This window comes from Salmo trutta, chromosome 15 (genome assembly GCF_901001165.1).
Source record: "Salmo trutta chromosome 15, fSalTru1.1, whole genome shotgun sequence".
NCBI classification, from domain to species: domain Eukaryota; kingdom Metazoa; phylum Chordata; class Actinopteri; order Salmoniformes; family Salmonidae; genus Salmo; species Salmo trutta.
Genome location: NC_042971.1, coordinates 56,107,564 through 56,133,487, shown reverse-complemented (window position 1 = coordinate 56,133,487; position 25,924 = coordinate 56,107,564). Strand labels below are relative to the sequence as shown.

General features: G+C 43.0%; 1 protein-coding gene across 4 annotated transcripts in view; it reads right to left on the bottom strand.

The window, feature by feature from the left end:
- Window positions 1-25,924, bottom strand: part of LOC115149411 (rab GTPase-activating protein 1-like) — a 198,637-nt gene that overhangs the window by 109,886 nt on the left and 62,827 nt on the right. For all 4 annotated transcript variants that reach the window (XM_029692240.1, XM_029692243.1, XM_029692241.1 and 1 more), the window contains 2 exons: window positions 25,546-25,639; window positions 15,646-15,796 (listed from right to left, as the gene is read on the bottom strand). In XM_029692240.1, the coding sequence (XP_029548100.1) occupies window positions 15,646-15,796; window positions 25,546-25,639 (245 nt within the window). The remainder of the gene's footprint in view (window positions 1-15,645; window positions 15,797-25,545; window positions 25,640-25,924) is intronic.

Here is a 25,924-nt window from a genome sequence, read left to right as displayed (position 1 = left end):
ACAACAGGCGACAGAGAACTGTAGCACAACAGGCGACAGAGAACTGTAGCACAACAGGCGACAGAGAACTGTAGCACAACAGGCGACAGAGAACTGTAGCACAACAGGCGACAGAGAACTGTAGCACAACAGGCGACAGGGGAACTGTAGCACAACAGGCGACAGGGGAACTGTAGCACAACAGGCTAGTGCTAACTAGGTTCAGATACAGATGGCACAACCAGCTAGGTAAGTCTACCGGTCTACTAAATGACCCTCACTCAGTTAGCATGCTGTCTAATGCCAAATACATTTAACACATCTGAATTAACTCACACACATAAACATGCAGCTAATTTCAACAGCTAAAAAGCAACCTGCCCAGCTAGGTTAATCCTGAGCATGTTGTAAACAATTCAAAACAATATCGACAGACACTCAGCCGACTTTGACATGATCAACTGGCTTTGTATGATAATACATCTAACATACAACATCTAACATACAACATCTAACATACAACAGACTTATTAACAACAACAAAGGAAACCAAGTTGCACAACCCTCCAGGTAGAAAGCCTCTTGAATTCTTAGAAGAATTGGAGGATTGACTCTGACAGAACGATGCTTCAGGATAGTGACGGACTCAGACCCGGTCTTAAGGTTCTGTGGTGTGGTGGGCCTGGGGCAAAGACACACACACACGTTTCTTTTTTAAAGGGCGTGTCCTGTGGGCCTAGAGCAGACACAAACCCAGACAAACACAGACAGACGGACAGGAGAGAACAGGCAGGTCATTGTGGGAGCGTTTGTTTTCCCTAACAGCGTGGGGTGAGGTGACGTGTGTCTGACCTCTATGGTGTCTGACCTCTATGGTCTCTGTTTATGGACAGAAGGACTGGGACACATCTGGGGCAGTATGGATATATGGGCTGTGTGTGGTAGTGGGGTGAATGGGTGCTTGCGTAGCACACGGCCACGGGCTTTGTAACGAGAGAGAACGCGCGCTAGTAGAACCCCCTCCCAGTCCACCGTAACCAAATAACACAGCAGACAAGCATGTGAACAGCACCAGACACCAACAGGACGAGGAAGAGGAGGCTGTGGACGAAGAGGGGGAAGAGGATGTATTGGAGGAAGAGGAGGAGGAGGCGGAGGATGATGCGGAAGGGAGGAGAAGGATGAGGAGGGAAGGAAGGAAGAGGTGGTGGAGGATGAGGAGGAGGTAGAGAAGGAGGAAGAAGAGGTGTCAGCCACAGGTTAAGACATGGGCTCTGTTTGGTCTGAAAAACAGTGAATGCACCATAAAACATAGAGAACTTCTAGAATCTCTGTGGAAATACCCTCAGGTTCAGCCATTCTGTACAACAACAGCACCATGAGAGAACATCCTGTTTCTGTCATGGAGGATCTCGTGTCATCAAGCCCCAAATCTGGGAAGCTGGCGAGGCGGAAAAGGAATAAGATGGTGATAAAGTTGATTGGGGAAACTGCTGTCGGGGAGAGCCATTAGTGCACAGCCAAACACACAGGTTCCTAGACCTGCGTCAGACACACTGTATACTGTTAGACTTGGAAACTGTGATGCTGATTCACTGGCGGGCGGTGCTGTTGAATTTCCTTTTAGGAGCATGGCCTTATTTCTATTACAGCATATTGGATGACTGTCATTCATATTCCATTCACCCAGTTCAATGTAACAGCGATAGGTTTAGGCTACTACATGATACTGAAATGTTCCCTGTACTCATCTTGAGGTTGTTACAAACTAGCCTATGAATGACAGTTGAAAATGTAGGTTCACAGGTCAAGAGACATTAGTAATAGTAATCAAGGTGACAGACAGTGACACATTCAATACAGCCTTGTACACTCCTGCCTGCATCTAGCTGATCTAGGGTGTAATCATTAGTCCAACAGTTGCAAGCGAGAGTTTCTATTGGACAAATTCAGATATGTATATCCTCATTTTGTTTAAGAAACGTTTTTCAACAGAATCGGCGGAATGAATACACCACTGATCACAAACACACTTCACTTTCATAGCAGCCACATACAAACAGCGTGATACCTTTGATTGTTGTATAATGACTTCTTTCATCTACGCGCTCTCCTCCACTCACCTTTTCCCTTCACTTGTGGACTTTACATATTAACGACATAGTCAACATAGCTACTGGAACTAACGCGTTAGTAAACCCGCTACAATCTTGCAGTACAGTGTACAGTCAGCAGCAAGCGGTTACACCGGCTGACCCCTGTGGTAATACATTAATAAAACCAAAAGCTTAACTTGGAAGAGTCCCATTGTTGGATAGCCATAGCCATCTAGCTAACATAGTATCCCTCTCTGTTTCGGTAGGCTAAACTAGCTACCTGCATACGCTAGCTAAGTAAGTGGAAAAAAATACAACGAAATCGCTCTCCCCTCCATTTTTGAAGAAATGAATTTGTTCAAAACTGTTCAACTATTGTCTTTCACTCTTTGAGTTGACTACTCACCACATTTTATGCACTGCAGTGCTAACTAGCTGTAGGGTGGACAACAAGAGCTCTGATAGGTTGGAGGACGTCCTCCGGAAGTTGTCGTAATTACTGTGTAAGTCTATAGAAGGGTGTGATAACCATGAGCCTCCTAGGTTTTATATTGAAGTCAATGTACCCAGAGGACGGAAGCTATTATTTGGTGTCATGTGAATATATTTAATATAGTTTTATTTAAAAAGGATAACTTTAATGTTTCACAATTGTATTTTTAAAGAAGTTCACTGAGGAGGATGGTCCTCCCCTTCCTCGGAGGAGAAGCCTCCACTGAGCTACTAAATGCAATGTAAATTCTATTGGTATATGTACCTATCTATCCAGTGCAGTTGGGGCAGCGGTCAGTTGTGAGTGAATGTATGAATATCCTCTATGTTGCCTGTGTATTCAGTATGATGGCCCGACTGGTTTAAATGTGTCTGATGTGATCCTTTTAATGTTTCTTGTATTCTGTTTTTAATTGAACCTTTACATAACTAGGCAAGTCAGTTAAGAACAAATTCTTATTTACAATGACGGCCCACCAAAAGGCCACCCACGGGGACAGGGATAAAAAAATAAATAATATAGGACAAAACACACATCACGACAAGAGAGACAACACTACATAAAGAGAGACCTAAGACAACAACACAGCCTGGTAGCAACACATGACAACACAGCATGGTAGCAACACAACATGACAACAACATGGTAGCAACACAACATGGCAGCAGATGTAAGGTGATGCCAAAGACAAAGTTTTTTTCTATTCTATCCAAAATGGCACCCTAATCCCAATGCAGTGAACTATTTTTGACCAGGGCCCCATAGGGTTCTGGTTAAACGTAGGGAACTGTAGGTAATTGAGTGCCATTTGGGGTCATACAATAACTCTATGCAGGCTGCAGTTAGTGTATCATAACTGAAACTCAGTATTATTTAAACCCACACCTCTGTGGATAGTACTCAGGATTACCTGAAAAGGCTAAATCATATCTTGCACCCACAATCTATTATAACTTAAACCCAGGAATAGGCTATTTATATTTCAAGTTATGTGGAGGTACTATGTACTTTGTTAGGATTCATTGGATAGATGTATCTCTTTCGTACCCACAGTGATTCCTTACTTGACTTTTTAGGACCACATGGTAACGTGGCTGAAACCTGAAATAGAATGCGGATCAGATACGGTGGTATTTCCTGTTGCCAATACCATTGAATCAAGTACAATGGTGGAGTGCAGAGAGAGGAACAGAATAGTGGTTGTTAAACCCAACACAAAAGTTCACATAAGGTCAGGCTATTAGACCTCCGTAGATTCACTTTGCCAGTCAGAGTGACCGTTGAGAGAGTCTACTATATACCTAATGTAGAGCATTGTGTATTCAAGGACTGACATTTTGTCAACACCAATGTGCAAGACAAATGACTCTCCACATGGTAACATGTTATCAGTGCATCTGATTGGGCTTTGTAAAAACACCATAAGGATTTAATTCATGGTTGTGGGCTGGTAGCGCCTTAACATGTAGAAAAATCCCAGATGAATCAACCATACAAACATCAACCTCCACAGGGGTATAACTACAAAGCAGGATCAATGAGTTAACCAGCTTACTTGCCTAAAAATTTGGAAATATTATTATTGTTTTGCATGAAATGGACATGGTCTAATTGACTCAACAAACCCACAAATCATTTGAATTCAAAACAAATCACATTTTGATTAACTTCCGTATCTGTTAGACAAAATACTGCAGTGTGCAATCCCAGCAGTATTTATTTCCCCCCGTCATTCATACATTCTACTATTTGCACATCGTCACAACACTACATAAAGTACAGCTAATGTAACATTTTAAACTGCTAATCATTGTATTTTTCTCTTGAAACTGTTTGTGTGTGTAATGTTTACTGTTACTGTCTGATTGTTGTTGTTTTGTTTTTTCACTGTTGGTTTTTGTCATTGTTTTTTGACTTGCTTTGGCCATGTAAACATGTTTCCCAAGCCAATAAAGCCCCTATAATATTTTATTGAACACAGAGAGAGAGACAGAGAGAGAGACAGAGACAGAGCGAGAGAGAGAGAGAGAGTAAATGAGAGCAAGAGACAGAGAGAAAGAGAGAGAGAGGGAGAGAAGGCGAGCGAGGGAGCGAAAGAGGACAGGCTGTACGTACAGGGACACACATGGATGTTATTCTTCCAAACAGTACAAAGACTTCCAATCAGTGCAAAGAAAGGCTACATAAAGATAAGGTTCTCTGTTAGCTACGATACAGCATGGTGTTAGTCACTCAGTAGTCACTAGGCTTATACCCCCCCAAAATCAAACCCTTGTGGATACCTTTAGCATTGACCACCTCAAACAAATCATACATGTGGATTCAAAGTATTACTCTAGTACATCTATGCAGAGAATCATTTTCTCTCTAAAATAAAGTTATGTCCTTAATAATTTACCACCAGGCACTTAGGAGTGGGGAACTCCACACATTCACATTCCAAGGCCATAATAAAATAAAACAAGGTTTTGTTTAGGAAAAAAAAGGTTGTGTTTATGATTCCTACGTGATGATTCCTCTCGTCAGTGAGTAGTGGTGACCTGGTTGGATCTGGGAACGTCTCGTGTCTCCAGTCATCAGGTACAAGCCGTCCTACTTACAGGAGGATAAAGAAGCAGCAATCGTCTCAGCACTTTCTATCTGTGTGTGTGTTGTATGTATGGGGGGAGGGGTGTATGTGTGTGTGGGGGAGGGGTGTGTGTGTGTGTTGTATGTATGGGGGGAGGGGTGTATGTGTGTGTGGGGGAGGGGGAGGGGTGTGTGTGTGTGTGTTGTATGTATGGGGGGAGGGGTGTGTGTGTGTGTGGGGGAGGGGTGTGTGTGTGTGTGTTGTATGTATGGGGGGAGGGGTGTATGTGTGTGTGGGGGAGGGGTGTGTGTGTGTGTTGTATGTATGGGGGGAGGGGTGTGTGTGTGTGTGTGTGTGTGTGTGTGTGTTGTATGTATGGGGGAGGGGTGTATGTGTGTGTGGGGGAGGGGTGTGTGTGTGTGGGGGGGAGGGGTGTGTGTGTGTGTGTTGTATGTATGGGGGTGTGTGTGTGTGTGTGTGTTGTATGTATGGGGGGAGGGGGGTGTGTGTGTGTGTGTGTTGTATGTATGGGGGGAGGGGTGTGTGTGTGTGTGTTGTATGTATGGGAGGAGGGGTGTGTGTGTGTGTGTTGTATGTAGGGGGGGAGGGGTGTGTGTGTGTGTGTGTGTTGTATGTATGGGAGGAGGGGTGTGTGTGTGTGTGTATGTGTTGTATGTAGGGGGGAGGGGTGTGTGTTGTATGTATGGGGGGGGAGGGGTGTGTGTGTGTGTGTGTGTGTGTGTGTTGTATGTATGTATGTATGGGGGGGAGGTGTGTGTGTGTATGTATGGGGGGAGGTGTGTGTGTGTGTGTGTGTGTGTGTGTGTGTGTGTGTGTGCACGTCCTGCAACGGCATGCGATGAAGTTCATTTGGACAAACCCCAGGTGATAAGGACAGAGACAGGAACAGGGGTACAGGCGAGGATGATGGGGCCAGACAGGAATGGGAGTGCGGGGTGTGGGGGGGCATCGTGTTGCCACCTAGGAGCCTGGCATGGGCACCGCAGGATGTTGACTTTCCATAATGCCAGTTGACATGACTGATGTGGAGGCCAGTAAAAACACTGCCCAACACCAAGCCAACAAACAAACAGGGCAGACCACAGCTTTACACAATATCTGTGTGATCAACAAAAGATCTGCTCACACCATATGGGATGCTTACTTAGCACATCGTTGGTGTACTGTAGACTTAAGCTGGGTGTACACTACACGATTTTGGCCCCGATTTAGCTGTCCCTGACCAGTTTTGTTTTTAAAGATAGGGATTTTGTCTCCGATCTATGTTGTTGCTTACTCGGGGCGTGTGACAGTAACCGACGTTGGTTTAATGTGAGATGGTTAGAGGCTCAGTCTGAGGGCTACCGATCCTGTCTTTGAGCAGTCCCACACGTCCCCATATTTTCAAACATGTTTGATTTTATCGGCACAATATTCGCTATGCTAAGTGTGAGATGTGCAAAGACACATTTTGAAAACGGTGATCTGCAATAGCCAATGAGAGCTCACCAGAGAAGAAGCCATTGAGATGATGCCGTTTGGCATCACCCAGGATGTGTAGACTCTGGAGCAGGAGATGATGCCGTTGTTTGGCATCACCCAGGATGTGTAGACTCTGGAGCAGGAGATGATGCCGTTGTTTGGCATCACCCAGGATGTGTAGACTCTGGAGCACAAGATGATGCCGTTGTTTGGCATCACCCAGGATGTGTAGACACTGGAGCAGGAGCCATGACTACTACTAGTATGCGTTTGTACTAGAGGTCGACCGATTAATCGGAATGGCCGATTAATTAGGGCCGATTTCAAGTTTTCATAACAATCAGAAATCGGTATATTTGGACGCCGATTTGGCCGTTTTTTTTTTACACCTTTATTTAACTAGGCAAGTCAGTTAAGAACACATTCTTATTTTCAATGACGGCCTAGGAACGGTGGGTTAACTGTCTGTTCAGGGGCAGAACGACAGATTTTTACCTTGTCAGCTCGGGGATTCAATCTTGCAACCTTACGGTTAACTAGTCCAACGCTCTAACCACCTGCTTTACATTGCACTCCACGAGGAGGCTGCCTGTTACGCGAATGCAGTAAGAAGCCAAGGTAAGTTGCTAGCTAGCATAAAAATTATCTTATAATAAACAATCAATCAATCTTAACATAATCACTAGTTAACTACACATGGTTGATGATATTACTAGTTTATCTAGCCTGTCCTGCGTTGCATATAATCGCTTAGGTACATGTTGCTCCAATGTGTACCTAACCATAAACATCAATGCCTTTCTTAAAATCAATACACAAGTATATATTTTTAAACCTGCATATTTAGTTAATATTGCCTGCTAACATGAATTTCTTTTAACTAGGGAAAATGTGTCATTTCTCTTGCAACAGAGTCAGGGTATATGCAGCAGTTTGGGCCGCCTGGCTCGTTGCGCACTGTGTGAAGACTATTTCTTCCTAACAAAGATAGCCGACTTCGCCAAACGGGGGATGATTTAACAAAAGCGCATTTGCGAAAAAAGCACAATCGTTGCACGACTGTACCTAACCATAAACATCAATGCCTTTCTTAAAATCAATACACAGAAGTATATATTTTTAAACCTGCATATTTAGCTAAAAGAAATCCAGGTTAGCAGGCAACATTAACCAGGTGAAATTGTGTCACTTCTCTTGCGTTCATTGCACGCAGAGTCAGGGTATATGCAACAGTTTGGGCCGCCTGGCTCGTTGCGAACTAATTTGCAAGAATTTTACGTAATTATGACATAACATTGAAGGTTGTGCAATGTAACAGGAATATTTAGACTTAGGGATGCTACCCGTTAGATAAAATACGGAACGGTTCTGTATTTCACTGAAAGAAAAAACGTTTTGATTTCGAGATGATAGTTTCCGGATTCGACCATATAAATGACCTAAGGCTCGTATTTCTGTGTTTTTATTATATTATAATTAAGTCTATGATTTGATAGAGCAGTCTGACTGAGTGGTGGTAGGCAGCAGCAGGCTCGTAAGCATTCATTCAAACAGCACTTAAGTGCCTTTTTCCAGCAGCTCTTCGCTGTGCTTCAAGCATTGCGCTGTTTAAGACTTCAAGCCTATCAACTCCCAAGATTAGGCTGGTGTAACCGATGTGAAATGGCTAGCTAGTTAGCGGGTGCGCGCTAATAGCGTTTCAAACGTCACTCGCTCTGAGACTTGGAGTAGTTGTTCCCCTTGCTCTGCATGAGTAACGCTGCTTCGAGGGTGGCTGTTGTCGATGTGTTCCTGGTTCGAGCCCAGGTAGGAGCGAGGAGAGGGATGGAAGCTATACTGTTACACTGGCAATACTAAAGTACCTATAAGAACATCCAATAGTCAAAGGTATATGAAATACAAATCGTATAGAGAGAAATTGTCCTATAATTCCTATAATAACTACAACCCAAAACTTCTTACCTGGGAATATTGAAGACTCATGTTAAAAGGAACCACCAGCTTTCATATGTTCTCATGTTCTGAGCAAGGAACTTAAACGTTAGCTTTCTTACATGGCACATATTGCAGTTTTACTTTCTTCTCCAACACTTTGTTTTTGCATTATTTAAACCAAATTTAACATGTTTCATTATTTATTTGAGGCTAAATTGATTTTATTGATGTATTATATTAAGTTAAAATAAGTGTTCATTCAGTATTGTTGTAATTGTCATTATTACAAATAAAAAAAAAAATTTAAAAATCGGCATCGGCTTTTTTTGGTCCTCCAATAATCGGTATCGGCGTTGAAAAATCATAATCGGTCAACCTCTAGTTTGTACTTGCCTTTAACCAAAGCCAAACTGTCAAACCGTTACAGCAGTGAAGTTCGCAAGCAATGTTATTCCATTCAAAATGTTGGCTAGATATTTCAACGCTGTATGGCAAACCTGAATTTCTGACTGAAAACGTTTATGAGTCTGCTTTGAGCCACAGCTCTTTCTAGCTATGTAAAATGTAATCACATCATTGTATTCGCGCGACAGTGTGGTATGGAGAAATTGTTTAGTGTGGCACAACTACGTTGGCAAGACAAAAAACCACAAGAAAGATGGTCGTTTAATGTGAGAGGCTCAGCGATGTTAGGATTTTGAAAGTCGTGTAGTGTCCACCCGGCATTAGTTGTCTTGCTGTTATGTTATATTCTGAGGTGTCTGCTATGGTGATAAGTAGTAGACTGAATCTCTATGTTAATGTTTGTGTATAACGCTGTCACGTCCTTAGAAGAGCCATAGTCATTGGTCAAGGTCAACTTTAAACTTCAATGTTCAATCATCCTCTCAGTGAAAAGAAAACGACACTTTGATATAGTACAGGAGGACAGAATGTTAAATGTGAGGAGAGTTGACAAACCACCTAGAGCAAACTCCTAACGAGGGGCTGTCCAGCAGTCACATAACATAGAAATTACATTAAGAAGAAATAGGACATTGACGAATTAGGGGGAAAGAAGGACATAATGACTTTAAATGGCTGTTAAGATTTTGAGATTGTCACAGAGAGAGATATTGTACGTAAGTGAGCCTTCATCTTCCACTTTGATGATTTAAGAGAGAGGTTTTTACCTCAGATTCCTTCATCTGCCTGTGTGTGCAATGCAAGGACACAAAATGGCAGATCATCTCTATGGCTAACTGGCATTCAATCAATCAATCAAATTGATGTAAAAAAAGGGCTTTATGCCATACATCAGCAGTCACAAAAGGACATTACAGTAACTCGGCCAAGACCCCAACGCAAACTAGTGCATTGCTGAACAACCAAGTGGAATAACACACAGGTGACAGAAAGGGAGCAATGACAACCAACCTACGGTATCAAGCATCAGCAACAACATTATCACTGTTCACATTGAACAAAATCTACATTCCACCAATATTGCATAAGATGAATTTTAAGCTATCAAGCTAGTGATAGAGTCACATGACTTAGATGAGCTGGTCCTACAATCTTGTAAAACAAAATCTGTTTATTATTTGCAGTAAATGTAATAATCAAATTGAGTTCGATTAGAGAGGTCAAAACATTGACCCATTGTTTTAATACAACTCACTTTCTTATTCTAGTACATTACCATTTACCAAGAGTTTATCTATATTTTTTGAAGCTGTCTATTTACCACTCTAAACCGATGACCGCACTCAAATAGGGGGAGGTAGGCTGTCAAGGTAAATAAGAATTTGTTCTTAACTGACTTGTCTAGTTAAATGAAGGTTAAATGAAATAAAAAAATGTATTGGGCCATAAGCAAACAAGAAAATGCACATCCAGAGGCAGCGTTTCTCGTGGCCGGTGATTTTAATGCAAGGAAATTAAAATCTGTTTTACCTCATTTTCCTCCCCATGTCACCTGTGCAACTAGAGGCAACAAAACTCTAGATCACAATTTTTACTCCACACACAGAAATGCATACAAGTCACCTGCTTCATTAACAAGTGCATCTATGAAGTCGTTTCTACAGTGACCGTACATACCCCAACCAGAAGCCATGGACTACAGACAACATGCACACTGAACTAAACGCTAGAGATGCCGCTTTGCTTTCAAGGAGCGAGACACTAATCCAGATGCTTATAAGAAATCCCCCTACGGCCTCCAACGAGCTATCAAACAGGCAAAGCGTCAATACAGGACTAAGATTGAATCCTACTACGTCGGCTCTGATGCTGGAACAGATGTGGCAGGGCCTGCAAACTATCACAGATTACAAAGGGAAACCCAGCCGCGAGCTACCCAGCGATGCAAACCTACCAGACAAGCTAAATGCCATCTATGCTCGCTTCAAGGCAAGCAACACTGAGCCATGCATGAGAGCACCAGCTGTTCCGGACAACTGTGTGATCTCGCTCTCCGTAGCTGATGAAGTAAGACCTTTAAACAGGTTAACATTCGCAAAACCGCGAGGCCAGATGGAATACCAGGATGTGTACTCGGAATATGCGCCGACGACAATGAGGCAGCCTATAGGGAGGGGGTCAAGAGACCTGTCAGTGTGGTGCCAGGACAACAACCAGTCACTTAACCTCAACAAGACAAAGGAGCTGATCGTGAACTAATGGTGGGGCTGTAGTGGAGCGGGTCAAGAGCTTCAAGTTCTTCACTAACATTTTCAACATATCCCTGACCTGGTCTGAAATACCAGACAACCATAGCCCCCCAAACCCAATAACACCAAGGTAACCTACTTAAATGACTATCGCCCCGTAGCACTTGCATCTGTAGCCTGAAAATAGCTGTGCAGCAATGCTCCCCATACAACCTGAAAGAGCTTGAGAAGAACTGCAGAGAAGAATGGGAGAAACTCCCCAAATACAGGTGTGCCAAGCTTGTAGCGTCATACCCAAGAAAACTCGAGGCTGTAATTGCTGCCAAAGGTGCTTAAAAAAGTACTGAGTAAAGGGTCTGAATACTTATGTATTTGTAAATTTCCAAAAATGTCCAAAAATAATTTTCTTTCTTTGTCATTTTGGGGTATTGTGTGAAGATTGATGAGGGGATTTAAAAAAAATACATTTTAGAATAAGGCTGTAACCTAACAAAATGTGGAAAAAGTCAAGGGGTCTGAATACTTTCCGAAGGCACTGTAGATTTATCAATAATGACTACTGACACACGCAGTATTGATAAACATGAATATGTTTACGATCTTGCAGACGATCTCCTGATATACAGTTGAAGTCAGAAGTTTACATACACTTAGTTTGGAGTCATTAAAACTCGTTTTTCAACCACTCCACAAATTTCTTGTTAAAACCTGTTAAGGATAGGGGGCAGTATTTTCACGTTCGGATGAAAAACGTGCCCAAATTAAACTGCCTCCTACTCAGACGGTAGGATATGCATATCATTAGTAGATTTGGATAGAAAACACTGAAGTTTCTAAAACTGTTTGAATGATGTCTGTGAGTATAACAGGACTCATATGGCAGGCAAAAACCTGAGAAAAATCCAACCAGGAAGTGGGAAATCTGAGAATTGTAGTTCTTCTTTTGAATCCCTATTGAAACTACAGTGTCTGTGGGGTCACGTTGCACTTCCTAAGGCTTCCATTGGCTGTCAACAGCCTTTAGAAACTTGTTTCATCCTTCTCCTGTTAATGGGCAGAAAATAGGAGCTCAGTCAATCAGTGGACTGCCTGAGGACAAAGGACTTGGTTATGCCGAGTCTGCGAGCACGTCATTCCTTCTTTTTCTTCTTGAATGAATACGCTATTGTCCAGTTGGAATATTATCGACGTTTTATGTTAAAAAGACCCTACGGATTGATTGTAAACAACGTTTGACATGTTTCTTACGAACAGTAATGGAACATTTTGACTTTTCTTGTCTGGATTTATGCTCGCGCATTATGCCTTTGGATAGTGATCTGAACGAGCGAACAAAAGGAGGTATTTGGACATAAATATGGAGTATTTCGAACAAAACGAAAATTTCTTGTGGAAGGAGTAGTCCTGGGAGTGCATTCTGACGAAGATCAGCAAAGGTAAGGGAAGATTTATAATACTAATTCTCAGTTTAGTTGACTCCAGAACTTTGCGGGTAACTGTATAGCTTGCTGTGATGGTGAGCTCTGTACTCAGAATATTGAAAAATGTGCTTTCGCCGAAAAGCCATTTTAAAATCTGACACAGCGGTTGCATTAAGGAGCTAGCTATTTTGAAATCTAACACAGCGGTTGCATTAAGGAGTAGTATATCTATAATTCTTTCAATAACTGTTGGAAAGTTTATCAACGTTTATGATGAGTATTTTTGTAAATTGATGTGCTCATTCACCGGAAGTTTTGGGTGGCAATACATTTTCTGAACATCACGCGCCAATGTAAAATGGGGTTTTTGGATATAAATATGAACTTTATCTAACAAAACATACATCTATTGTCTAACATTGAGTCCTGGGAATGTCATCTGATGAAGATCGTCAAAGGTTAGTAATTAATTTTAGCTGTACTTGTGGTTTTTGTGACGCCTCTCCTTACTTGCAAAATGGCTGTTTGGCTTTTCTCGTTTAGGTGATGTGCTAACATAATCTAATGTTTTGCTTTCACCGTAAAGCCTTTTTGAAATCGGACACTGTGGTTAGATTAACGAGAATCTTATCTTTAAAATGATGTATAATACTTGTATGTGTGAGAAATTTGAATTATGAGATTTTTGTTTTTTGAATTTGGCGCTGTGCTATTTCACTGGCTGTTGTCAAATCGATCCCGCTAACGGGATTCGCGTGTTAACGGGTCACTAAGAGGTTTAACAAACTATAGTTTTGGCAAGTCGGTTAGGACATCTACTTTGTGCATGACACAAGTAACTGTTCCAACAATTGTTTACAGACAGATTGTTTCACTTATAATAAACTTAATGTGGAAAAAAACGAAATAATGGCAATAGGAAAAAGAAAAACTCATGTTCAACAGCAATCCTTTAAGTGGACCATAAACAAAATATGAAATACCTATGATGCTTAATAAGTAACAACAAACAACAAATATATAAAGATAACTTTACCCCATTACTCAACAATATGAAAGCAGACCTAACCAAAGTTTTTATACTTTTTCTCAGGAATGCCAATTACCCCACTGAAGACATTCTTTAAAAAAGTATACTCTGTCATAACCGACTTCATATGGGCAATTAAAACTCATGGAATAGATAGGAAAGTTTTACATTTTCCTAAGTCTGAGGGGCGTTTTAACCTTCCAGACTTGTATCAACTCGCCACCCAAAGATTGTACTTGAGACATATAGTTAAATGCATATAAGAGGAACAATGGGTACATATTGATGAAGAACATGCTCATCTCCAGAATCTTTTTACGTGTCTATTTTCAAAGGATAAAGCTAAGAACATCAACTTCATAGTTAAAAACACTATAACATGGAAAAAAATTGCAAAAAATGGAACGTATTCTACAAAAAACATTTTTTACATTTACATTTTAGTCATTTAGCAGACGCTCTTATCCAGAGCGACTTACAGTAGTGAATGCAAACATTTCATACATGGCCCCCCGTGGGAATCGAACCCACAACCCTGGCGTTGCAAACACCATGCGTTGCAAACACCATGCTCTACCAACTGAGCTACAGGGAAGGCGATATCACTCCCTAAAAACCCTATGGAACAATCTCCTTGGATAGTAAGTAACCTTGTACAAGCATTAGCTTGTACGAGTCAGAACTGCTCATAGGGCAGGAGCCTTACCCCCAATCTATCTCCTGTTTCTGTAGCGTGAGGTTGCATGATGTACACACCCTGGACAGGACGCTAGTCTATCGCAGGGCCTTACCCCCAATCTATCTCCTGTTTCTGTAGCGTGAGGCTGCTTGATGTACACACCTTGGACAGGACGCTAGTCTATCGCAGGGCCTTACCCCCAATCTATCTCCTGTTTCTGTAGCGTGAGGCTGCTTGATGTACACAGCCTGGACAGGACGCTAGTCTATCACAGGGCCTTACCCCCAATCTATCTCCTGTTTCTGTAGCATGAGGCTGCTTGATGTACACACCCTGGACAGGACGCTAGTCTATCGCAGGGCCTTACCCCCAATCTATCTCCTGTTTCTGTAGCGTGAGGCTGCTTGATGTACACACCCTGGACAGGACGCTAGTCTATCGCAGGGCCTTACCCCCAATCTATCTCCTGTTTCTGTAGCGTGAGGCTGCTTGATGTACACACCCTGGACAGGACGCTAGTCTATCGCAGGGCCTTACCCCCAATCTATCTCCTGTTTCTGTAGCGTGAGGCTGCTTGATGTACACACCCTGGACAGGACGCTAGTCTATCGCAGGGCCTTACCCCCAATCTATCTCCTGTTTCTGTAGCGTGAGGCTGCTTGATGTACACAGCCTGGACAGGACGCTAGTCTATCACAGGGCCTTACCCCCAATCTATCTCCTGTTTCTGTAGCATGAGGCTGCTTGATGTACACACCCTGGACAGGACGCTAGTCTATCGCAGGGCCTTACCCCCAATCTATCTCCTGTTTCTGTAGCGTGAGGCTGCTTGATGTACACACCCTGGACAGGACGCTAGTCTATCGCAGGGCCTTACCCCCAATCTATCTCCTGTTTCTGTAGCGTGAGGCTGCTTGATGTACACACCCTGGACAGGACGCTAGTCTATCGCAGGGCCTTACCCCCAATCTATCTCCTGTTTCTGTAGCGTGAGGCTGCTTGATGTACACACCCTGGACAGGACGCTAGTCTATCGCAGGGCCTTACCCCCAATCTATCTCCTGTTTCTGTAGCGTGAGGCTGCTTGATGTACACACCCTGGACAGGACGCTAGTCTATCACAGGGCCTTACCCCCAATCTATCTCCTTAATGCGGAGCGCTAAGCGGAGACGCATCAATCCTTGCATAACTTTTCAGAATTCACCGATAAATTGGTCCACATGGAAAACTAAAGGCATTGAAAATGTAAATGACTTGGTAACAGGAAATACATTTATTTCCATGAAGGTTCAAGGGTTAGGCCTACCTTAGTGATGAGGGTGCGGTACTCCTCCACTTGGTGGTCGTTGTTATGGCAACCGGCCAGGAGCTGCCACACCTCTCCCCTGAGGGCCTCTGGGACCCCGCTACGCACCAAAGCCGGGAGCTGCTTGGGACGCACAGACAGGTTCATATGCCTGAGGACAGAGGGAGGGAAGCCATGATGTAACCAACCATTATGTAAACACTAATGCTATCAAATCAAACTTAATTGGTGGCGTACACAGATGACAAGGAGTGTAAACAGCACTGCGTATACCCACCACTAAGTCCCTTATGATAATTGAATGATAATGGTATGATTTAATCTGATTTAATGTACCGTAATTTCCGGACTATTAAGCGCACCTGAATATAAGCCGCACCCACTGAATTTTAATATATTATTTTGAACATAAATAAGCCGCACATGTCTATAAGCCGCAGGTGCCTACCGGTACATTGAAACAAATGAACTTTACACAGGCTTTAACGAAACACTGCTTGTAACAAAAATAAATAGGCTTTAACGAAACACGGCTTGTAACAAAAATAAATAGGCTTTAACGAAACACGGCTTGTAACAATTTTTTTTAAATTTGCAGTAAACAGTAGCCTACCAAGAAAGTCATTACTCCAGACCAGGCTCCCGTGCAGCAGCTCTATTTCCTTTTCCAACAGCCAGATCAATCGCCTTCAACTTGAAAGCTGCATCATATGCATTTCTCCGTGTCTTTGCCATGATGAGAGTGACAAAATGACTACCGTAATCAGAATGATGGGAAGTTTGAGAGCGCTCGATTTAATCTAAACAGTAAACAAAAAAGTTGTTTGACCTTAACCCGTTCGGCAATTTCATTGGTCTAATGAAAGCCTCATGCCGCCAAAAAACTGAGCACGTCACAGAATGTTTTTTTTTTTTTTTGAAAGCTGGAAAAATCCATATATTAGCCGCGTCATTGTTTAAGCCGCGAGGTTCAAAGCGTGGGAAAAAAGTAGCGGCTTATAGTCCGGAAATTACGGTAATCAATGGAGGTGAAAGGTGCCACTAGATATCCAGCCATGTCAGAAACAACTCATATCACCGTTCCAGGCCAGCTGGCCATTAATTCCATCATATCAGCTCTGATTTACACTGGGAGGAGGGGCCAAAGACTGCATTAAGGGCTGTCATGGGAAAACAATGGGGGCCTTCCAGGAGGCACTACTTCCTGTCGCACTGCAAAGCTCAGACGATATATCTGCAGTATATCCTATTAGTCTCACATGACAGACGATATATCTACAGTATATCCTATTAGTCTCATATGACAGACGATATATCTACAGTATATCCTATTAGTCTCACATGACAGACGATATATCTGCAGTATATCCTATTAGCCTCATATGACAGAAGATATATCTGCAGTATATCCTATTAGCCTCATATGACAGACGATATATCTGCAGTATATCCTATTAGTCTCTGCAGTATATCCTATTAGTCTCACATGACAGACGATATATCTGCAGTATATCCTATTAGTCTCACATGACAGACGATATATCTGCAGTATATCCTATTAGTCTCACATGACAGACGATATATCTACAGTATATCCTATTAGTCTCACATGACAGACGATATATCTGCAGTATATCCTATTAGTCTCACATGACAGACGATATATCTGCAGTATATCCTATTAGTCTCACATGACAGACGATATATCTGCAGTATATCCTATTAGTCTCATATGACAGACGATATATCTGCAGTATATCCTATTAGTCTCACATGACAGACGATATATCTGCAGTATATCCTATTAGTCTCACATGACAGACGATATATCTGCAGTATATCCTATTAGTCTCACATGACAGACGATATATCTGCAGTATATCCTATTAGTCTCACATGACAGACGATATATCTACAGTATATCCTATTAGTCTCACATGACAGACGATATATCTACAGTATATCCTATTAGTCTCATATGACAGACGATATATCTACAGTATATCCTATTAGCCTCATATGACAGACGATATATCTGCAGTATATCCTATTAGTCTCACATGACAGACGATATATCTGCAGTATATCCTATTAGTCTCACATGACAGACGATATATCTGCAGTATATCCTATTAGTCTCACATGACAGACGATATATCTGCAGTATATCCTATTAGTCTCACATGACAGACGATATATCTGCAGTATATCCTATTAGTCTCTGCAGTATATCCTATTAGTCTCACATGACAGACGATATATCTGCAGTATATCCTATTAGTCTAACATGACAGACGATATATCTGCAGTATATCCTATTAGTCTCACATGACAGACGATATATCTGCAGTATATCCTATTAGTCTCACATGACAGACGATATATCTGCAGTATATCCTATTGGTCTCCTATGACAGACTGTACGCTGTAGTATATCCTATTGGTCTCATATGACAGACTGTACGCTGTACATACAGACCCAGGTTCTCAGTGAATGTCTATGTCTCAGTTATGTAGTAAATCCAGCTGAGCTGATCAGGAGGTAGGGGATCATGAGAATGTAGTTGGCGTATCTAAAAGGGCAGAGGACAGGAACAGGAGGATGGAGTCTCTTATCTAACAGGTGTGATGTGGGGCCTGGGGGTCAAGGGAGGAGGGAGAGAGAAGGGGCGGAAGAGAGATGGAGAGAGAGAGAGAGGAGAGCGAGCAAGAGAGAGAAGGTGGGAGAGCAAGAGAGAGAAGAAGAGAGAAAGGGTTATCTCTGATCAGAACAGACACAGAGCGAGAGAGTCTCTCCTCAGTTCTTCCCAGAACCCTGGGCAGCTGGCGGGGGGGGAAGGTACTAGTCACAATGCCAAGAAGCACATATGATCAGGTTCCACACCACACCACATGCCCCTGGGAGAGCTAAGAACATTCCAGATGAATCGTTAACTTTTCCCCCACTTTTCATGTATTTATTTATCCCGAGTTACTTCGTTGGTTATGCAATGCAACGTGGCATTTCTTTTCAGCTCAGATAAAACAGTTGAAACAAGAAAGGGCGTACTTTCAGTGTGATGTAAGTGAAACCAGCCCTGGTGCTCAGCGGGTTGGCAACACAAAATGGCTCCCACTGACTCCCAGAGCCCTGCATCGAGTCACATCACAGTCCCATTTGATTTACGCAATTTATTTGCCATTCTTCGCAAGTTAGAAAGAAAGCAAATTTCCTAAACATAGTTGTTTTATTTCAGTCAGCACAGCCATTCTCAAGAGACACGTTAATAGCAAAGCCTAAAAACAGCATTAAAGGATTTGGGAGGCAAAAAAAAGCACAATTTATGCACCAATGTGCTCCCTCCCTCTTCCCTCCCCTCCCCTCCCTCTCTGAAGTCTGGGTTGAAGGGAACAGAGCTCTCTGATCCCATAGGTGTGACCATAACTTTACAGCATAAGGAAGAAGCTACTGAGCGTCTTTAATTACATTGCTGGACTTTTTAATTCAAGATATCACAAAGTTTTGATTAAGAACCACAATGAGTAATGGGATTGGGTAATAATCTTAAAAAGATGGTTATCTGGGTCACACACACACACACACACACACACACACACACACACACACACACACACACACACACACACACACACACACACACACACACACACACACACACACACACACACACACACACACACACACACACACACACACACACACACACACACACAGAAATATAAAAATGTTCTGCCACAAATGAATGAGTTCTCAAACTAGCAGAGAGTGTGTGTGTGTGTGTCCATCCTTAGTAGAAAACTCATACCAAATAGTAGCTTTAGGACCTGTATGAATGAACAGAGTTCAGACACATTTTGAAAGATGGAATGTCATGACTTTTACATTCTATGACTTCTCCATGACCAACATTTGGCGGGGTCTCTATGTACGTATAAAAAAGTAAGCATAATGTGGTATCGATAAAATTACTGCTCTCGATTCACAAATTCTTATTTTGATTCACCTGATTCGATTCACTGCGATTGAACCGAATCCTAAATCATACAATGGCGAAGTGAATCTTTAGTTTCGTCAAAAATAATAGTTTAAATGAATAATATGAACCGTTCAAAAAAGTAAATCAACTTTGTATGGCCTTATTCACGAGTGTCGGTAGAACGTTTTTGGGGACATAACGAAAACATGATTAAATGCTAATGATAGATAAACAGTTAACTAGCGGGTACAAAATATGGATAGATAAATGTACATTTCCCACTAAAATGTTCAGTCAAAGAACCAGCATGAAGAAGAATCTGACCCTGGTACATTGTGAAAGACTCCTGTTGTGGGATTTGGGTCGTAACTCTGCTAGAGGGCCACTCTATCACTGTGCTGCTCAGCAGTAAGTCCCGTCATCTCTCTTCCTGACATGCCTCCCACCATTCATTCTTTATTTCACCAGCTAGTTGAGAACAAGTTCTCATATACAACTGCGACCTGGCCAAGATAAAGCAAAGCAGTTCGACAAAAACAACGCCGAGTTACACATGGAATAAACAAATGTACAGTCAATAACACAATAGGGGAAAAAATCTATATACAGTGTGTGCAAATGAGGTATGATTATGGAGGTAAGGCAATAAATAGACCGTAGTGGCGAAGCAATTACAATTTAGCAATTAAACACTGGAGTGATAGATGTGCAGAAGATGAATGTGCAAGTAGAGATACTGGGATGTAAAAGAGCAAAAAATAAATAAATAAATAACAATACGGGGTGGGCTATAAATAAATAAATAATAAAGTAGTTGGATGGGCTATTTACAGATGAGCTATGTACAGATGCAGTGATCTGTGAGCTGCTCTGACAGCTGATGCTTAAAGTTAGTGAGGGAGATATGAGTCTCCAGCTTCAGTGATTTTTGCAATTTGTTCCAGTCAATTGCAGCAGAGAACTGGAAGGAAAGGTGGCCAAAGGAGGAATAGGTTTTGGGGGTGACCAGTGAAATATACCTGCTGGAGCATGTGCTACCGGTGTGTGCTGCTATAGAGACCAGTGAGCTGAGATAAGGTAGAGCTTTACCTAGCAAAGACTTATAGATGACCTGGAGCCAGTGGGTTTGGCGACGAATACGAAGCGAGGGCCAGCCAACGAGAGCATACAGGTCGCAGTGGTAGGTAGTATATGGGGCTTTGGTGACAAAACGGATGGCACTGTGATAGACTGCATCCAATTTGCTGGGTAGAGTGTTGGAGGCTACTTTGTAAATGACATCGCCGAAGACAAGGATCGGTAGGATAGTCAGTTTTACAAGGGTATGTTTGGCAGCATGAGTGAAGGAGGCTTTGTTACGAAATAGGAAGCCTATTCTAGATTTAATTTTGGATTGGAGATGCTTAATGTGAGCCTGGAAGGAGAGTTTACAGTCTAACCAGACACCTAGGTATTTGTAGTTGTCCACATATTCTAAGTCAGAACCGTCCAGAGTAGTGATGCTAGTCGGGCGGGCAGGTGTGGGCAGCGATCGGTTGAAGAGCATACATTTAGTTTTACTAGCATTTAAGAGCAGTTGGAGGCCACGGAAGGAGAGATGTATGGCATTGAAGCTCGTCTGGAGGGTTGTTAACACAGTGTCCAAAGAAGGGCCTGAAGTATACAGAATGGTGTCGTCTGCGTAGAGGTGGATCAGAGAATCACCAGCAGTCGTTTGAGAAACCAAGGCTGTTGAGTGTGCCGATAAGATTGTGGTAATTGACAGAGTCGAAAGCTTTGGCCAGGTGGACGAATATGACTGCACAGTATTGTCTTTTATCGATGGCGGTTATGATATTGTTTAGGACCTTGAGCATGGCTCAGGTGCACCCATGACCAGCTCGGAAACCAGATTGCATAGCGGAGAAGGTACGGTGGGAATCGAAATGGTCGGTAATTTGTTTTTTAACTTGGCTTTCAGAGACCTTAGAAAGGCAGGGTAGAATAGATATAGGTCTGTAACAGTTTGGGTCTAGAGTGTCTCCCCCTTTGAAGAGGGGGATGACCGCGGCAGCTTTCCAATCTTTGGGGATCTCAGACGACACGAAAGAGAGGTTGAAGAGGTTAGTAATAGAGTTTGCAACAATTACAGCGGATAATTTTAGAAAGAGAGGGTCCAGGTTGTCTTGCCCAGCTGATTTGTAGGGGTCCAGATTTTGCAACTCTTTCAGGACCTCAGCTATCTGGATTTGGGTGAAGGAGAAATGGGGGAGGCTTGGGCAAGTTGCTGTGGTTGGTGCAGGGCTGTTGACCAGGGTAGGGGTAGCCAGGTGGAAAGCATGGCCAGCCGTAGTAAAATGCTTATTGAAATTCTCAATTATCGTGGATTTATCAGTGGTGACAGTGTTTCCTAGCCTCAGTGCAGTGGGCAGCTGGGACGAGGTACTCTTATTCTCCATGGACTTTACAGTGTCTCAGAACTTTTGGGAGTTTGTGCTACAGGATGCAAATTTCTGTTTGAAAAAGCTAGCCTTTGCTTTCCTAACTGCCTGTGTATATTGGTTACTAACTTCCCTGAAAAGTTGCATATCGCGGGGGCTATTCGATGCTAATGCAGTACGCCACAGGAGGTTTTTGTGCTGGTCAAGGGCAGTCAGGTCTGGAGTGAACCAAGGGCTGTATCTGTTCCTGGTTCTACATTTTTTGAATGGGGCATGCTTATTTAAGATGGTGAGGAAAGCACTTTTAAAGAATAACCAGGCATCCTCTACTGACGGAATGAGGTCAATATCCTTCCAGGATACCCGGGCCAGGTCGATTAGAAAGGCCTGCTCGCTGAAGTGTTTTACGGAGCGTTTCACAGTGATGAGGGGTGGTCATTTGACCGCAGATCCATTACGGAAGCAGGCAATGATCGCTGAGATCCTGGTTGAAGACAGCAGAGGTGTATTTAGAGGGCAGGTTGGTCAGGATGATATATCTATGAGGGTGCCCATGTTTACAGATTTGGGGTTATACCTGGTAGGTTCATTGATAATTTGTGTGAGATTGAGGGCATCAAACTTAGATTGTAGGACGGCCGGGGTGTTAAGCATGTCCCAGTTTAGGTCACCTAACAGTACGAGCTCTGAAGATAGATGGGGGAAATCAATTCACATATGGTGTCCAGGGCACAGCTGGGGGCAGAAGGGGGTCTGTAATATCTGGCAATGGTGAGAGACTTGTTTCTGGAAAGGTGGATTTTTAGAAGTAGAAGCTCAAATTGTTTGGGCACAAACCTGGATAGTATGACAGAACTCTGCAGGCTGTCTCTGAAGTAGATTGCAACTCCGCCGCCTTTGGCAGTTCTATCTTGTCGGAAAGTGTTATAGTTAGGGATGGAAATTTCAGGATTTTTGGTGGCCTTCCTAAGCCAGGATTCAGACACGGCTAGGACATCAGGGTTAGCGGAGTGTGCTAAAGCAGTGAGTAAAACAAACTTAGGGAGGAGGCTTCTAATGTTAACATGCATGAAACCAAGGCTTTTACGGTTACAGAAGTCAACAAATGAGAGCGCCTGGGGAATGGGAGTGGTGCTGGGGGGCTGCAGGGCCTGGATTCACCTCTACATCACCAGAGGGACAGAGGAGGAGTAGGATAAGGGTACAGCTAAAGGCTATAAGAACTGGTCCTCTAGTGCGTTCGGAAAAGAGAGTAAAAGGAACAGAAGCGGAAGAATAGATTCAAGGCATAATGTAAAGACAAGGGTCTGGTAGGATGTGAATACAGTGGAGGTAAACCTAGGCATTGCGTGATGAGAGAGGTTGTGTCTCTGGAGACATCATTTAGACCAGGTGAGGTCACCGCATTTGTGGGAGGTGAAACAAAAGGGCTAGCTAAGGCATATTGAACAGGGCTAGAGTCTCTACAGTGAAATAAGACAATAATCACTAACCAAAACAGCAATGGACAAAACATATTGACATTAGGGAGAGGCATGCGTAGCCGAGTGATCATAGGGACCAGTGGGAGGCTAGGCGAGCTGGAGACACGGCGATTCAGACAGCTAGCGGGCCGGGTGCTAGCAGGCTAGCAGAAGGGCCTTAGGGGGGACGTCGCGACGGAAGAAAGTCTGTTGTAGCTCTCTCGGACGGTTATGTCGGCAGACCAGTCGTGTTGGATTGACAGGGCTCCATGTAGGCAGTAAAAGGGTCCAGGCCAATTGGCAAAATAGGTATTGTAGCCCAATAAATTGGCTGATGGTCCTCTTCAGCTAGCAGTCCGATATGCTCTAGACGGCTAGCAGGCTAGCGGATGGGCCTTCAGGGGACGTCCCGATGGAGTAGCCTGTTGACACCCCTCGGGCGGATTACGGCGGTAGACCAGCTGTGGTGGAATAGGCGGGGCTCCATGTCGGCAGTAAAAGGGGTCCAGGCCAATTGGCTAAATATGTATTATAGCCCAAGGAGTGGGTGATGGACCTCTTAAGCTAGCCGGGGGCTGGGCCTAGCACGAGGCTAGTTCCAGGTTCACTGGTGCTTGCTTCGGGACAGAGACGTTAGCCAGGCGGGTAGCCACTCGGATAGCAGCTAGCTAGCTGCAATGATTCAGGTGAAAAGGTTAAGAGCTTGTGGTAGGGAACCAGAGATGGAGAAAGAGCAGTCCGGTAAGCTCTGGGTTGAAAGGCACTGTGCAGACTCGCAGGAGTTGACCAGGCTAAGGTTAGTTTATGACCGCTAGCCGTGGCTAACTGACTATTAGCTAGTAGCTAGTTAGCTGGCTAGCTTCTGTTGGGGGTTCCGGTTCTAAAGTATAGAAAATAGCAGATCCATAACACATTGGGTGAGGCGGGTTGCAACTGACGTTAAAATATTTAAAAAATATATACGAAGGGAAAAAAAGATATATATACGGGAAATGACAAGACGAAGACAAAGACGTCTGAACTGCTATGTCATCTTGGTTGAATAGGGAACCATGCCATGCCTCTGCTGACCGATCGACAGGAACATTAAAAAGCCCACCACATCAATCCTTCTCTGGGCAGCCTGGACAGCCAGGCAGGGAACTCCACTCTACAGACCCACAGGCATCGTTGCAAGTTTTAATGTCACGTGCACAAGTACAGTGAAATGCCTTTCCTGCAAGCTCTGAACCCAACAATCCAGTAATCAATATCAATGTAGTAATCAATATCAATGTAGTATTCAAAATAACATAAAGCAGAACAAAAACAAGAGACATAAAAATAAAAAGAACACAAGATAAATGCCAAAAGAATCACTAAATAGCAAAGTGTGTTTACAAAACGGAGGCCATCCATTACAGTGCCATCCATTACAGTGCCATCTTACCATGACAGTAAGGCACACTAACTACACACCAGCTCTGGTAGATACTCTCAGTCCAGATGTATTCACTGGGAAAGAGCCTGCTACCTGTTGGTCATTATTGGTTATTATTATTATTATTGGTTATTATTTACCAGACGGGTACAGCAGGTCACAAGGTCAATGAAATAAAGTTCAAATCATCTCCTTCTCTGTTAGTTTATGGTACATTTTTTCTTTAACACCACTTTGAATGTGGAGCGAAATGAAGATGAGACATGCTAAATACACTGCCCACTAGACACAGACGTTAGGTCAACATCTAGTTTGGATTGACATTTGATTGAGTTGTCAACTTACCTGAATTGAACGTGAAATAAAATTTAAAAAATCAACCATGTCATTAGATTTCAGTTAAAAGTTTAGGTGAAAAGACAAACATTCCCGAAATTCCTTTACATTGATGACTTTTTGCAAATCCAATCAGTTATTCACATTGACTCGACATCATCACATTTAAATCTTTATGTTGAAATGACATGGAAACATGGATTCAACCAGTTGATGCCCAGTGGGTGGTGCTATGATTTGCATGAAGACAAGGTATGACATCCACAGAGATGTCAGTCACTCACCATTTGGACAGCAGGTCTCCCCAGGTCTCCAGGATCTTCTCAGCACACTCTTTTGACACGTCTCCTGAGCCACTCAGCAACGGCTCGTCATTGTCTGACAAAATATAATTTAATACAACTTTATTGTCCATCTTGCGAAATAAATGTATCATCTTTATGCTCTGCTCCAGAGACGAAAACAGAGTAAGTCCCAAGTGGTACCCTACTACCATCAGCTGCTGGTCAAACGTAGTGCACTATGTAGGGAATAGGGTGCCATTTGGGATGCAGAGGCAAAGGGTTGTCATATCAACACAGCTGAGCCTGGGTTAGAGTAAAAAAACATGCTGTATGTATAGTGACTTACTAAACAGATAAACACAAAAACAGTCTTGCAGAG